This window comes from Sciurus carolinensis, chromosome 8, assembly GCF_902686445.1.
Source record: "Sciurus carolinensis chromosome 8, mSciCar1.2, whole genome shotgun sequence".
Lineage (NCBI taxonomy): Eukaryota > Metazoa > Chordata > Mammalia > Rodentia > Sciuridae > Sciurus > Sciurus carolinensis.
The window spans coordinates 81,357,025-81,371,545 of NC_062220.1; the positions used below are offsets into that span (position 1 = coordinate 81,357,025).

Sequence of the window (14,521 nt, forward strand, 5' to 3'; positions counted from 1 at the left end):
GCCCGTCATCTGTCACTCAGGAGGGTAATGCAGGAGGATTGTTAGTTCAAAGCCAGCTTTGGCAACTTAGTGAGACCCTCAGTAACTTAGGGAGATCCTGTCTCAAAATAAAAGATGAAAAGGACTGGGGATGTAGCTTGGTGACAAAGGACCCCTGGGTTTAATTCCCAGTACTAAAAAGATAAAAAGAAAAGAAAATTACCAAGAGGAAGCATCCAGGGGAATTCTGGCTAAACTGATCTGACAGAATCATTACTGAAGGCAACTCAGGTTGACATCAAGGATGGGGGATAAGGAATTTGGGCAGATATTAAGGGCAATCAGATATTAAAGGTAGGGGACTTTTACCAAACGGACCCAGCAGAATTCTTGTTAAAATTGGGTTAAATGAACAAAGCCACTAGACTCAGGATAGGGATTAAAGTTGGAGTTAGTTAGAAAGAGGACTCAAAGGAGCCTGATTGGTCAAAGGAGAGAATCTTTGTCAATAATGATCTCCATAGCATAACTGTTTGTCCTTATATAGTAGTGATATAAACTTCTTAAATTCTTAGCAATAAAAGCCAATTGTTTTAAAGAAAAACATTAAGTACATCATAGTATAGGTAGCATATAGCTTAAGTCAGGAAGGTGATGTGGGTATTGCTTTGCCCTTGGAACTATCGGATCTACACCTTCTATTCTATAGATAACAAAATGATGGTAGCCCCTAAGAATTGATTAATTTGTCATTGGTCCTAGAGCTTGTGGCTCAGCCAGTGTTTAATCAGCTCAGGCTGCTATTAAAAACAAACAAACAACAAAACAAAGCAAAGCAACCCTCCCCCCCACATACACACACACTGGGAGTTTACGAAAAACAATTTTATCTCTCAGAGTTCTGGAGTCTGACATGGAGGTGTCAGCACCATCAAGTTCTGGTGGACGCCTTCTTGGGGGTTGCAGCCCAACAACTGCTGGTTGTATGTTTACATGGAGGGAAGCAAAGGGAAGCAAGCTCTCTAACTAGCTCTTCTAAAATCACTAATCCCATTCATGAGAGGTCACATTCATGACCTCATCTAATCCTAATGATCTCCCAAAGACTCTACCTTCAAATACCACCACACCGGGGTAGAGGGAACTAGAGCTTCAACATATGGATTTGGGGGTGGGGAGAGTAAGGACACAAATATTCAGTCCCTAACAGCTAGAAACTAGAAGCTCTTGGACATCATAAAAAGCAGGGCTTGTAGACACTTTGTAGATCCATATGAATGACCTATTGTTCAGAGTCAGTGATATTAGTTCTCTGAAGCATGTTTTCTAAGGTAAGAAAACCACACAAATAAGCCCCAATTCCTAAGGCTGCAAAAATGTCTTCATTCACCTGGCGAGTTGGCATACAGCTGTAATCCCAGCAACTCAGGAAGCTGAGGCTGGAGGATTGCTGAGCTAGCCTCAGCAGTTAATAAGACCGCAAGCAGCTTGATGAGACCCTACCTCAAAATAAAAAATAAAAAAGGGATGGGGATGTTGCCCAGTGGTTATGTACCCCTGAGTTCAATACCCAGTACCAAAAAAAATTTAAAATAAAAATGTCTTCATTCATTATGAACTGGGGTAGGGGACTGAAGATAGTGTATCTGTAAACTTAAGTAGTTTTGAGCTTTCTATATTGCATTATATTGCACATGCGGGGGGGTATGAAAGCAGGTCATTTAAGGATCTTAAGTTCATCTTATAAGATGGAGTACACAATACAATGTAATTCTTTACTCGAATTGCTTTGTCTTGCTGCACAGCTTTGTCATCAGTCGATGTAACAATTACTTTAACAAGCAAAGGAAATGCCACTCAAGTGCAGCACCTGGGACCTCCTCACCTTGCAATATGTCAGACCTCAGGCAGAAGACAAAAAACGCCCTAGGCTGCATGTGAAGCCCAGGTAAAAAGGAAGTGGGTGGTTTTAAGCCTGGGAGTGCAACATGTCCTGTCCCCAGAAGGCCAATATTTACAGTAGGGATTCACTTTCACCTTTGGTACACTTAATCATGGACTGGTTATATTCTATGGCATCATCCTGACTTCAGAACATTGGAGGAAAGCTGGAAGCAGAATGCTCAAGTGCATTTGATAATAAAATGCTTTGTGCAGCTACCTGCCCAAAAGCTTATGTTAAAACATAAACAGAGCTGACCCACAAGGAGCAGACCTCTTCCTCGCTTGCAGAATCTGGTGAGACCGTTAAGAGCGAGAAGTCCGCCCACCAAGCGAGCTCTTCCGCAACACAGGATGCAAACCTAGAAAGGTGGGTCATTGCTCTGCACCAGTGGCCGACCAAGACACAACAAATAAAAATGGAAGATCCTTCTCTGGGGGAAAACAGGCCTCGGACTCATGCGGTGGGCCTGAAGGGGGAAGATGAGCAAAGAAAGGCTCAGCAAAGGCGCTACTTCAAGAAGCCGGGTTCATTCAAACCCGGAGGACAGTAAACCCCGCCTCCCCACGCCGCCGCCCGCTCAATCGCCGAGCACTCCGGGTGTGAGCTCGCCCCGCGGGGAGCGGCTTGCAGTCGAGGAGGCGGTGGCAGAGGTGGTTTGGGCAGCCCCGCGCGGCGGATAGGCCCAGGCAAACAACACCCATTCCCCCTCCCCCTCGCTCAGTTCAACTCCCACTCGGCCCCGGCCACGCCCTGACGCCACCGCCCCCTCGGGCAGCTTTCCGCTCGGCAGCCCGGCCTCGGTCGGGGGCGGGAGGGAGGCGGCGCCTCGAAGAGGCCCCAGCATCCGCCGAAGACTACAAGGGCCGACAGCCTTTGCGGTAGTAGTCCGCCCCCTTTCTCCCACCACTCAGCACGCGTCAGCAGGGGCTCAGCCAATGGAGACCGAGCCAAGGAAAAAGGGCGCCCGGGTCCGGATGCGCCTCAGGAAAGCCATGCTCGCAGCGCGGGGGCAGTGGGCAGTTCACCTCGCGCGCCGAGCAGCCGGAGGTCCGCTCGTCCCCACGTCCACCTCTCGCGCGTCCCTTGAGCGATTGCTTCACTTTTTCCTTTAATGGCCATTCGTAGGGATGCTGGAACAGGGTTTTGAGTGGAGGGCGCCGGGAAATGAGTAGGGGGCGGGATATCCTGAGACAACAAGTTTGGCTGTAAGGAGGGCCTACCGACAGCGCGCCTGAGCTAGAACACCGAGAGAAAGAGCGCGAGAGGAGTCAAGGGAGGAAAAGAAAAGCGACTGAAAGAATAACCCCGGGAAAGGGGGTGGAGAGGAGGCGGCCCCAGCGCCCCGGCCCCCGGCAGGTCGGCGGCCAATCCGCTGGGGGAAGGGGTGGAGAGTCGGCGGCTCCGGCGGAGAGAGGCCTAGGGGGGTGGGGAGTCCGCCAGGCTCGCACCGCCCTGGCCCCGCCCCCGGCCCGCGCCGCCGCCCGCGCCGCGCGCCGCCGCTGTCAATCAAGGGCGAGTCAGCCGGGCTCGGGCGGAGAGAGGAGCTGCTACGCCACAGCCCAGCGGCGGCCATTCGCGGAAAAAGAGGCAGAGCCTGTGCCAGCTACAGCCTCCTCCGAGCCACCGCGGGCGGGCGGGACCGGCCTCTCCTCCCGCCTCGCCCCCACCCCCACCCACCTCTATCCCAGTGTCTCCGTCTGAGGGTTTGTCCTGTTAATGCGGGATGAGCGGTACGTATTCTCCACCCCCCTCGGTCTCCTTCACCGCCTCCCTCTCCCTCCCTCCCCAGACCCTGCTCGGTTCTCCCCCCTCCCCCGGGGCCGCTGAGATGCTTTAAGGGGAGGAGGAGAGGGAGGGAGGGAATCAGGGGGAGGGAAGGAGGGTTGTGTTTTGTCTTAATGTCTGAGCGAGAACAACCTCCTTCTGGGTGTTGCTCAGGAGCCGATGGGTCGGGTTTCAAACCACGTTTTGTGATATCCCCCTCCTCCCTTCCCTCCTTCTCCCCCACCCCCTGCCGGTGTGCATGGATCGCCGGTTTATGGAGATTAATGTTCGGGGGGAGGGGGGAGTAGTGGAGAGGGGGAAGACAAATAATAATAATCCTAATAACCTGTTGTCGTGTATGTGTGTATGGGGGGGTTTGTTGCAGATCAGAAGAAGGAGGAGGAGGAGGAGGCGGCGGCAGCGGCGATGGCTACAGAAGGAGGGAAAACCTCTGAGCCAGAGAATAACAATAAAAAAACCAAAACCTCAGGCTCCCAGGTAAAAGCCAACATACGGAAAAAAAAAAAAAAAAATCATCACGGAACATTAGGAGAGAAAGGGAGTTATGCCCTTTAAATGCCCAAAAGTAAAGGGCAAAATAAAAATGTTTATCCACTCAAAGCATCTTAAAGTGAGGAACTTAAATTGTAAGTTCATGAAAATTTCACATATTTGAGGCTATAACGTTGTTTAAATTACATCAGGAACTTAGACTGTAAGAAAAAGGTGTGTATTTTTCCAAGGGCATTTTGAGCTTAGGTGAATAACACTTTAGGAAAGTTTGTTAGAATTTTTTTTTTTTTTTTTTTTTTTTTTACTTAAACTTTATATTACAGGTTATGCTTCCTTATCCATATAGTTCTTACCTGGTTTTGTTCATATTTCTTTTTTATTTCTGCCACTTCTTGAGTAAGTTCTGATAAGTAAAGCTGTCAGAATAAATAAATGACCCCCTCCCAACTACTGGCCTCCACTAAATGCGCCCACTTTTTTCCCCCTTTCCTTTATCATTCCATTTTGGTTAGGACTCTCAGCCCTCTCCTCTGGCTTTACTGGCAGCTACTTGCAGCAAAATAGGGACTCCTGGTGAAAATCAAGCAACTGGACAACAACAAATTATTATAGATCCAAGCCAAGGATTGGTGCAACTTCAAAATCAACCACAACAGCTAGAACTGGTAACAACACAACTTGCTGGAAACGCTTGGCAACTTGTTGCCTCTACTCCTCCTGCTTCAAAAGAAAATAACGTTTCTCAACCAGCTTCTAGTTCATCTAGTTCTTCCAGCAGTAATAACGGGAGTGCATCTCCTACAAAAACTAAATCAGGTAATTCTTCCACCCCTGGCCAATTTCAAGTCATACAAGTACAAAATCCAAGTGGTAGTGTGCAGTACCAAGTGATTCCACAACTTCAAACAGTGGAAGGTCAGCAAATTCAAATCAATCCAACTAGTAGTTCATCTCTACAGGATTTGCAGGGTCAGATTCAGCTAATTTCTGCAGGTAATAATCAAGCTATACTCACAGCTGCTAATAGGACATCTTCTGGGAATATTCTTGCTCAAAACCTGGCAAATCAAACAGTTCCAGTCCAAATTAGACCTGGTGTTTCAATACCACTGCAATTACAGACCCTTCCTGGTACTCAGGCTCAAGTTGTAACTACCCTACCAATTAACATTGGAGGAGTGACTTTAGCTTTGCCAGTGATAAACAACGTGACTGCTGGAGGAGGGACTGGACAAGTCGGCCAGCCTGCTACTACTACTGATAGTGGGACTTCCAATGGGAATCAGTTAGTTTCCACACCCACCACCACCACTGCTTCTGCAAGTACTATGCCGGAATCACCCTCCTCCTCCACCACCTGCACCACCACCGCTTCAACATCTCTAACAAGCAGTGACACATTAGTGAGCTCAGCAGATACAGGCCAGTATGCAGGCACATCAGCCAGTAGTTCTGAACGCACCATTGAAGAATCTCAAACACCTGCTGCTACTGAGTCTGAAGCACAGAGCTCCAGTCAGCTTCAGCCTAATGGAATACAGAATGCACAGGATCAATCAAATTCTCTTCAGCAAGTGCAAATTGTAGGCCAGCCTATCTTACAACAGATCCAGATTCAACAGCCTCAGCAACAGATTATTCAGGCTATTCCACCACAGTCATTTCAACTTCAGTCAGGGCAGACAATTCAGACCATCCAGCAGCAGCCTTTGCAGAATGTTCAACTTCAAGCAGTAAATCCGACTCAGGTGCTTATCAGGGCTCCAACTTTAACACCTTCAGGGCAAATCAGTTGGCAAACTGTACAGGTTCAGAATATTCAGAGTCTTTCAAATTTGCAAGTTCAGAATGCTGGATTATCCCAACAATTAACCATCACCCCAGTGTCTTCAAGTGGTGGCACAACTCTTGCTCAGATTGCTCCTGTGGCTGTTGCTGGTGCCCCAATAACTTTGAATACTGCCCAGCTTGCATCAGTGCCTAACCTTCAAACAGTGAGCGTTGCCAATCTGGGTGCTGCAGGTGTTCAAGTGCAGGGAGTTCCAGTTACAATCACTAGTGTTGCAGGTAAGTTATAGCGTCTTTTGTTTTATTACTGTATAAAGAGTTTTTAGTAATGATCAATTAATGCTTCTCTTTGCTAACTCAGATTTGAAATGATCTTTGAAGTAAACAAATGATTATAAGGAATCAAAACCAAACAAGAACACTATGCTAGCAGCCATAACTATAGCAATCAGTGTGACCTATTCAGATCTATAGATTTTAGGTAGGGTTTTATGTATTAAAATTCGTTAAATAGACAGTTTTAAAAATTCTTCCATGAAACAAAAATTTTTTTGTTAGAATCCTAATTGTCTTCTGTAATTTAGAGATCATATTTGAGTTCGCTTGAACTGTTCAGAAAGAACTAGTCAAAACGATGATCCCGTTCTTTAGGGAAAGTAGGTTTAAACTGAATTGTATATAGTTGTGAGTCTGTTGAAGTTTTAGTTCTGCAGTGTAATAAGTCTAGCTTTTTTTTTTTTTTTTAACTAGAACTTACTGGTCAAACTTCAGCATCTTGTTGCCAGTGTTTTGTGTTTTATTATACTGTGTTATTATAAACTCGATATTGTTGCACTTAAAGGATAGAATTTAAAGTTGCAAATTGTTTCATTAACTTTTATGTCTACTTTTTGCTACAATCAGGATTTGCTCTATATTGTGAATTAACAGTCCTTTCATTAAAAATTTTTATATATGTAAGTCGAGGTCGTTATATTATTTGTAGATGTTTAGTGTGAGGTTGGTGGAAAGCAATTAAAAATGTAGACAGTAAAATGTCACTAATTTGGACTAATTGTGGTAAGGTCATTTTTAAAACAATTATAAAAGCAGTTGTTATTTGTTATGCATATAAATAGATACGGCTAAATACTTGGAAAACTAGTCCATAGTAAGTAGTTTAATCTCTTTTGAACCAATTTTACTTTACCTAATGCCCTTTGACTTCTAGTAATTAAATATTTTTCATTGATTCTGATTTGGTGAAAACCTAGTTGTGGTTTTAGTGCCGTTGATACTTTTAAACCTTGTTAATTAAATATTTCTATTTTGGTAATCTGAAATAAACAAGCTTGTCACTTTTGAATGACCTTTCTTGAAACAAGTTGCAGAAAAATTATACTAAGGCTTTTTTAAAGTTAATACCTATAGTAGATGTATACATGTAAAATTGGAAATTGACTGATAGAGCCTACTGGTTGAGGAGAACCCAGATAACTTTTCTTTTTCTAGATACCTACTACCTCTAGACCAGTGGCATCCAATAGAACTTTCTGTGCTCTTGGAAATGTTCTCTTTCTGTCCCATCAAACATGTCAGCCTCTAGCGACATGTGGCTATTGAATATTTTTAAATGTGGCTAGTGCAACTGAAGAACAGAATTTTAAATTTTTTATTTAAGTAGCCACATGTAGCTAATGGCTTTTACATTGATAAGCATAGTCATCTTGTCAATATTTTGAGTGTGGTACTTTTTCCTCTATCACCATTACAGTACAATTATGTAAGTGATTCTCTGGCTTACAATCCTTAACTTGCTTTTTGTTCCTACTCATTTTCTAAACATTAACAGTAGCTGGAGCATTTCAGAACGGTGCTTGCTTTTGGTAGGTTGACAGTTTGCACTGTCAGAGCAAAAGTTATTTCATATTGACCTTTAAGCATTAGTTAGTTAATTGTAGTAATTAAGAGAATTGAGTAATTTATAATTTAGATTAGAAATAGCCAGTTCTACTCTTTAATATATGTTACAATCCAGGGGTTTCCCCTTCTCTCTTGAGGGTAAGCCAGCGTTCTGACCCCCCAACTCAAATTCACTTGAGTGGTGCATTATAAACACAGGATCCAGCTTTTGGGATTAAGAATCACCTGGAAAGTTTGAAAGAATCCAGGGTCTAATCATCAGCAGTGAACCAAAAAACAATATGAATCAGATGAATACAGATACCTCAGAGAAAAGATTTCACTGGCAAAAAAAGAGAAAAACTTTAGTTTTTAATTTGACAAATATATATTGAGATGGCTACTGTATGCTGAGCACTCCTAAAAGATATGTTTATTCTGTTATTTTCATGGGTCATTTTTTTTTTCCTTTTTACTTAAAGAGTTTATATGCTGTAGGAGTTAAGTCTGAGTAAAATTGAACTTTATATATTTGGATTTTTTTCCCTGAAGCCCAAAGACTTTAACTTTTCTTGATGTTGCAGTTAATGTTCTAGTAACTCAGCTCCATCATTTAAAAAAAGACATTCACATTACAAAGACCAGAAATTAATCCAGTCTTAATTGTTTGCAGATTTTATCCTAATGTCTAGCATGGCAGGTGCCTGACTAGTGCTTTTTGAAGTAAGGTACTCAAGGTGATGGAGGATTGGAGACATAGTTCAGTGGTAGAGCACTTAGCTAGCTTGTGTGAGGCCCTGGGTTGAATGCCTAGTACTTAAAAAAAAAAAAAAAAAAAAAAAGAGAGAGAGAGAGAGAGAGAGAGAGAGAGAGAGAGAGAGAGAGAGAGAGACAGCAGCATAGCAGTTTGAAATTGGGAGTAATGCCCAAGAATGGTTATAATGGAGCTAATAAAATTGCTGTTTTCTTTGGTTTTGTGTTTTTAAGACTTCGAATAGTAGAAGACCAAGTATTTTAATGCTTTGAGAAGGGGAGAACAAGTTCCTATATATCCCTTTTATAAATTAACCCTGGAAGTTTGGATCTATTACTTTGTATCCCCATTTCATTTTAAATACCTTCTTGGTTATTTCATGTTTTCCTTCATGAGAATAGTAGTATTTAATTTGTGGAAGTATATTTACTCAATATTTACAAGTTTTTAAATTAGTTTTTAACATATAGTAATTGTACTTATTCATGGGCTATAGTGTGACATTTCAGTACATCTGTATAATGTATCATCTCAGATGTTTATCATTTCTTTGTATTGGGAACATTCACAATCCTCTCTGTTAGTTATTTTGGAATATTCAACTAATGGTTAGCCACAGTTATCCTACTGAAATAGTAATTAGAAATTACTACTCTTATTCAACTAACTGTGCCTGTGTACCCACTAACCACTCTCTCTCTTCCTTGGTTCTGATAACCACTGTTCTATTCTTCATGTTTTTGTGATACATCTTTATCTCTCACATGTAAATGAGAACAGGTCATGATGAGCACTATCAAGACTTGAAAACATTATTGATCAACTTTAACAGAATATAGGTAGCTCAAGGACAAAGGTTAAAACTTCTGTACTATCCATCCTTGTTTTACTTTTCAGGGGTGGGGAAGGTCTGAATGATATGGACAAAGATTGGAAAAAAATCATTTAAGGCAAATCTAATGAAACCAGTTCTTGAATCTGGGGAGCTCTGTACTTTGTATTATGAAATGAGACTTTCTCTTCTTGCTAATGTACTCAAAATAATGTGTTTTTGTGCTTTGGTCTAATCTAAAAATCCTGATTTTTAGGCTAAGCATCTAGCATTCAATTAGTTTAAATTATAGTAGGAAGTAAATTCATGTGCTTTCTGCATGTTTGTTTCTTTATTGAGATTCTGAGGTTGAAGGAAAGTGGGAACCTAATTTTAAGATAAACACAAAGGTAACAACTAATGGTGCTTCTGGCTCAAGGACCTCCTTTGTTCTAACTAAGTGAGGAGAGTGCAAGTTTTGTTCAAATAAGAACTATTTTCATAATATCTTTAGTTACCAAGTGAACTTCAGGAGTTACATCTCCTTAAAGAATTTAGAGTTTTTAGGGACCATTGGTATCTACAGTTGTAATTGACTTAGACTGGCCAGAGCCAGTGATTTATCTTATTTTGGGCTATAATCATCACATATGCTAACACATCATGCTGTAGGCCTTTTGCTTGATAACTGGATTCTGCTTTGTCAGTTTTAGTGGAAATTACGTTTTCTATGCTAGTTTTCCCACAAAGTAGGTTCTAACTTGATAACATACTGCTGACCCTTCAAGAACCTGAGACTCTTACAAATTCCTTTATTTTTCTGGGGGAATTGAAGTTTGAAACCTGGGATTATAGTATGAAACCAGAAATGGGAAAGCCAGTTCTTCATTACTAATAAAAATGGGGACCAAAGGATGTAATTGGAATTTATATTTAATTTATAGACCTAATAATCTAGAATTATCCGGTTACATCCAGAGCTACTAAATTGGCTTGAGATTTAACACAAATAAGGTTTTCTTTTGCCATATAGGTTATATTAATTTGGATTTCCCTACTAGGCATCTTAAAAGGTCTATATACATAAACTTATACTCACTTTGGTTCTTTTTCAGACAAGTCAGATTTACTTTTGTAACTCCATTTTCTCAAAATCTTCTAATATTGTTTGTTATAGATTAGAATTTGTTAATAAGGAACTTACATTTTATATGCTAACAAATTATTTGGGTTCTGAACTACCAAGTTGGTTTTACCCATTAGATTGTTCATGTAAGATGAACAGTACTCAAGTTAGAGTTCCATTAGTTTTTTAAAAGGTCATCTTCTGCAATGGGTTTCAGGATCGAGAAAGGAGCAAAGGAAAACATTTTTAATCATCTGCTTTCCAAATTCTAAATCAGGCTGGTTGTCGTGACACATAACCATAATCCCAGCTACTCAAAAGAATGATTGCAAATTCAAGGCCAACCTGGGCAATTTAGTGAAACCCTATTGCAAAAAAGAAAAAGTGCTGGGGATATAGCTCAGTGGTAGAGCACCCCTGGGCTCAATCATCAGTACTCAAAAAAAAAAAAAAAAAAAAAAAAAATATATATATATATATATATAAACCAGGGAAAATATAAGTAAGTCTTTGGAATATTGGGGCAGTCTATAAAAGTAGGTTTAAGAGAAAATAGAAAAGGAAGCTTGATTAGGAAGCTAGGGGATGGTGCTATATGTAGACATTGTAGAATTACACAGATTTATAAAATGATAGTATTTTAAATTGGAAAGGATCAATGACTTGCCAGCTATGACCTTTTGATACTGCTGCTAAAGTCTGTTTATATTTTATTTTACTGTTTTAAGTGAAAGCAGAAATATGGGTCAGATGTTACAGTACTCCATTAAGTGGGAATGACACATTAGGATTGATAATAAAAGGAGGAACCTGACCTGATACCAGACCATACACATATCCGTGCTGTTCTGTACTCTTCTGATTTGGAATGTTCATGATGTGGGTTGTTTTACTACCTAGTGAATGAGCAAAGTGTGTCAAAGAAAATCTGTTGAAATGCAAATCGCTTATATAAGTACATGGTGAGATGAAGGCTTAATGAAATTGTAGTTTCTAAGGTAACTTCAAAATAATTGAGTTGCTCCCACCCGCATTCCTTAGCCCTATTTTAGAAATGAATAAATTGAAGCCCAGAAAGGTTGAATGACTTTCTTGTATTTTGTGGCAAAGTGAGAGCTAGAGTCTTGACTTCTGCTCCAGTTGTCTTTCTGTTGTCTTTCTGGGTTTGTTTTCCAGATCTCTTGTGAGCAGGTGAGAAAATGTAGCTGAGGTTTAGGAATCAAGGAAGGAGAGCTCTCCATTTGAATTTGTCTCTCACAGCCTGTGCCTGTCCTCACTGAATATTCATCTCTTGTATATTAAATATGAGAGCTGGTGAAAACACAACTCTCTTGGTCTCCTTGTTATAGAATTTAATGGTGGAACCTAGGTGATATTATTTTTCTCTTGAAAGAACATGTTCAGAACTAAAGAAGTTAGTAAATTTTACATGTAGGTAAAGAAATCTTTGGGCTATAGAGAAGTTTCTTTTCCCAAACTGTAGTTAGAAATGGCTTTTTCTTTTAAATGAAACTTGTGAAGGAAAGAAGTAAACATTTATTATTTACCTAATACATGTTAGGTGCTAGACTAGCGTTTATATGGTCTTATTAAACCTTATTAAACCTTAATATTTTTGTTAAGTATTTTGTCCATTTTACAGACAGCCTCACTGAGCTTTAATTTCTTTGGGAAAATACAACTGCCAGTAAGTGGGAACAGCACAATTTAAAGTCATCTCTGATTCCATTGCTATTGTTACATAAGAAGCTACAGGATAAGTCCACAGATTTTGTATCTGATATCTACACTGAAATCCTTAAAAGGACTGGTGACTTTGAAAATTGAAAGATCTCTCCTAACTCCAGTAATTTGTGGTAATGACAGACAATAATGTAAAAAGTGGTAAAAGAAGTGGTGAAGTCCAACTAGTGTGGCTCAGATTTATTGTATGTGGAAGTTAGGAGGGACAATGGACATAGGATTAAGAAAACAAAAAGCATGATAATTTAAGAGTAATGTCAGGAAAGTAGAAACTCATAATAAAAGCAGGCTTTTAAAAACATTTCAAACAACTTCCAGGCCTTTTTTTTTTTTGGGTACTGGTGGTACTGGGTACTTAACCATTGAGCCACATCCCCAGCCCTTTTTCATCTATTATTTAGAGACAGGATCTCACTGAATTGTTAGGGCCTTGTTAAGTTGCTGAGGCTGGCTTTGAACATGAGATCCTCCTGCCTTAGCCTCCAGAGCTGGGATTATAGGTGTGTAACCACTACACTTTGAATCATAGCAAGATGGACACTCATTGAGCAAAAGTATGTGATGTGAAGAGAGGACAGAGCAAAGGCAGAGCTTTTCTATTCTGTTTCTGTTAACCATCAAGGAAAATGTAGTTCTAGCTGAAATGACTACACTGTCACTCTGAGATACTTGTTCAAGGTAAGTGAGGAGATATAGCTCATTTAGTTGTTTTTTGTGTATGTGTGTTTGGGGCAGGGGAGTACTAGGGATTGAATCCAGTGTGCTCTACCACTGAGTTACATCCCCATCGTTTTTAAAATTTTGAGACAGGGTCTTGTTGAATTGCAAAGGCTGACCTCAAATTTACAATCCTGCTTCAGCCTTCTGAGTCTCTGGGATTACAGACATACAGACCTGTCACTATGGCTGGCTAGGGTTCTTTTGTTTTTGTTTTTTTTTTTCTGTCAGTGCCACAAATTACTAACTAGGTTGGTGATATGGATGATTCCTGTCCTATGGTCAGAAGGAACTTTCAGATTCCATTTCAAACTAGTATCAGTAACTTAAAAATTAGGCAGCATGAAAAAAGTACCATAAAATTAAAGATGAATAGCACCTCAATTTTTTTAATTATCCTAAACTTCAGGCAAATCAGTTTGATTTCTGTCTTTAACAATGTCTTTGAATGAATCATCAAGTGGTTTTGGCCCCTGAGCATTTAAACAATAATTCCAGGATCATTGGGAGCCACTGTGGACTAAGAAATGGGTTCCTAGCCAGGCATGGTGGTGCAGGCCTGTAATCCTAGCAACTGGGGAGGCTGAAACAGGAACGTGGTAAGTTTGAGGCCAACCTCAGCAGTTGAGTGAGGCCTGAAGAAACTTAGTGAGACCCTGGCTCAGAATTTAAAAGACCAGGGCTGTAGCTCAGTGGTAAAATGATCCTGTGTTCAATCTGCAGTACTGTCCTGTCCTCATTTCCTTAAGCTTTCTATTGAGTGCACCAAGGAAGTAATGTCAATGCAATGACAGTATTTCTGAATCAGATGAAAAGTGTTAATTGATCATCTACCTTAGTAGTTGTCTGGCGTTTTGGCATGGGACTGTACCTTTGATACAGTCCTATATAACTTTCCTTTTTAAGTACCTCATTTACTGAATTCAAAGATGAGACAAAGCAGGGAGATGGTGCTAATATGATCGGAGATAAAATTGAGATTCAAAATACAACAGATAAGATCCTATATTTAAAGTGAGGAGTATTATATTTCTATAGGAGGAAAAACCTGGCTTACAGCAGGATTGTGAAAATGGATTGGGGATTTATTGGTTTAATATGGACTGAGAGTAGAGTATAGGTTTTTCTGTACTTTGTGCTTTTCATACTGCTTCTGCAATAATGTGCACAGTCCTGGGTGGCACATTTTAAATGAGACATTGACACACTAGCAAGCATATCAAGATGGATTCCCAGAATGAAGAGTGTGGAAAATATTTTATACTAGCAATAATTAAAAGAAAGGCACTTTTTATTGTTAAGTGAGAACAAGAGAAAGTGTGACAGCTGTGTTTGGATATCTAAAGAGCTTTTTTTTTTAAACAAATAGTTCTGTTTTGTTTGGCCTTGGGGAACAGAACATGCATATGTACACACACATACACACAAAGACACATACACAGTCTCGAACTAAACTATCATGGAATGTTTCATTAGTGATCTGTCATTAAAGATTGTCTT

The 14,521-nt window shown here is 40.5% G+C and overlaps 1 protein-coding gene across 2 annotated transcripts in view; it reads left to right on the forward strand.

Moving 5' to 3' along the window:
* Positions 1-3,089: 3,089 nt before the first annotated feature.
* Positions 3,090-14,521, forward strand: part of Sp4 (Sp4 transcription factor) — a 67,978-nt gene continuing 56,546 nt past the window's right edge. The window contains exons 1-3 of one of the 2 annotated variants that reach the window (XM_047562331.1): positions 3,090-3,654; positions 4,074-4,186; positions 4,714-6,268. In XM_047562331.1, coding sequence (XP_047418287.1) covers positions 3,648-3,654; positions 4,074-4,186; positions 4,714-6,268 — 1,675 coding nt within the window. In that variant the 5' untranslated portion in view covers positions 3,090-3,647. The remainder of the gene's footprint in view (positions 3,655-4,073; positions 4,187-4,713; positions 6,269-14,521) is intronic. The other variant, XM_047562332.1, reaches the window with a different exon arrangement.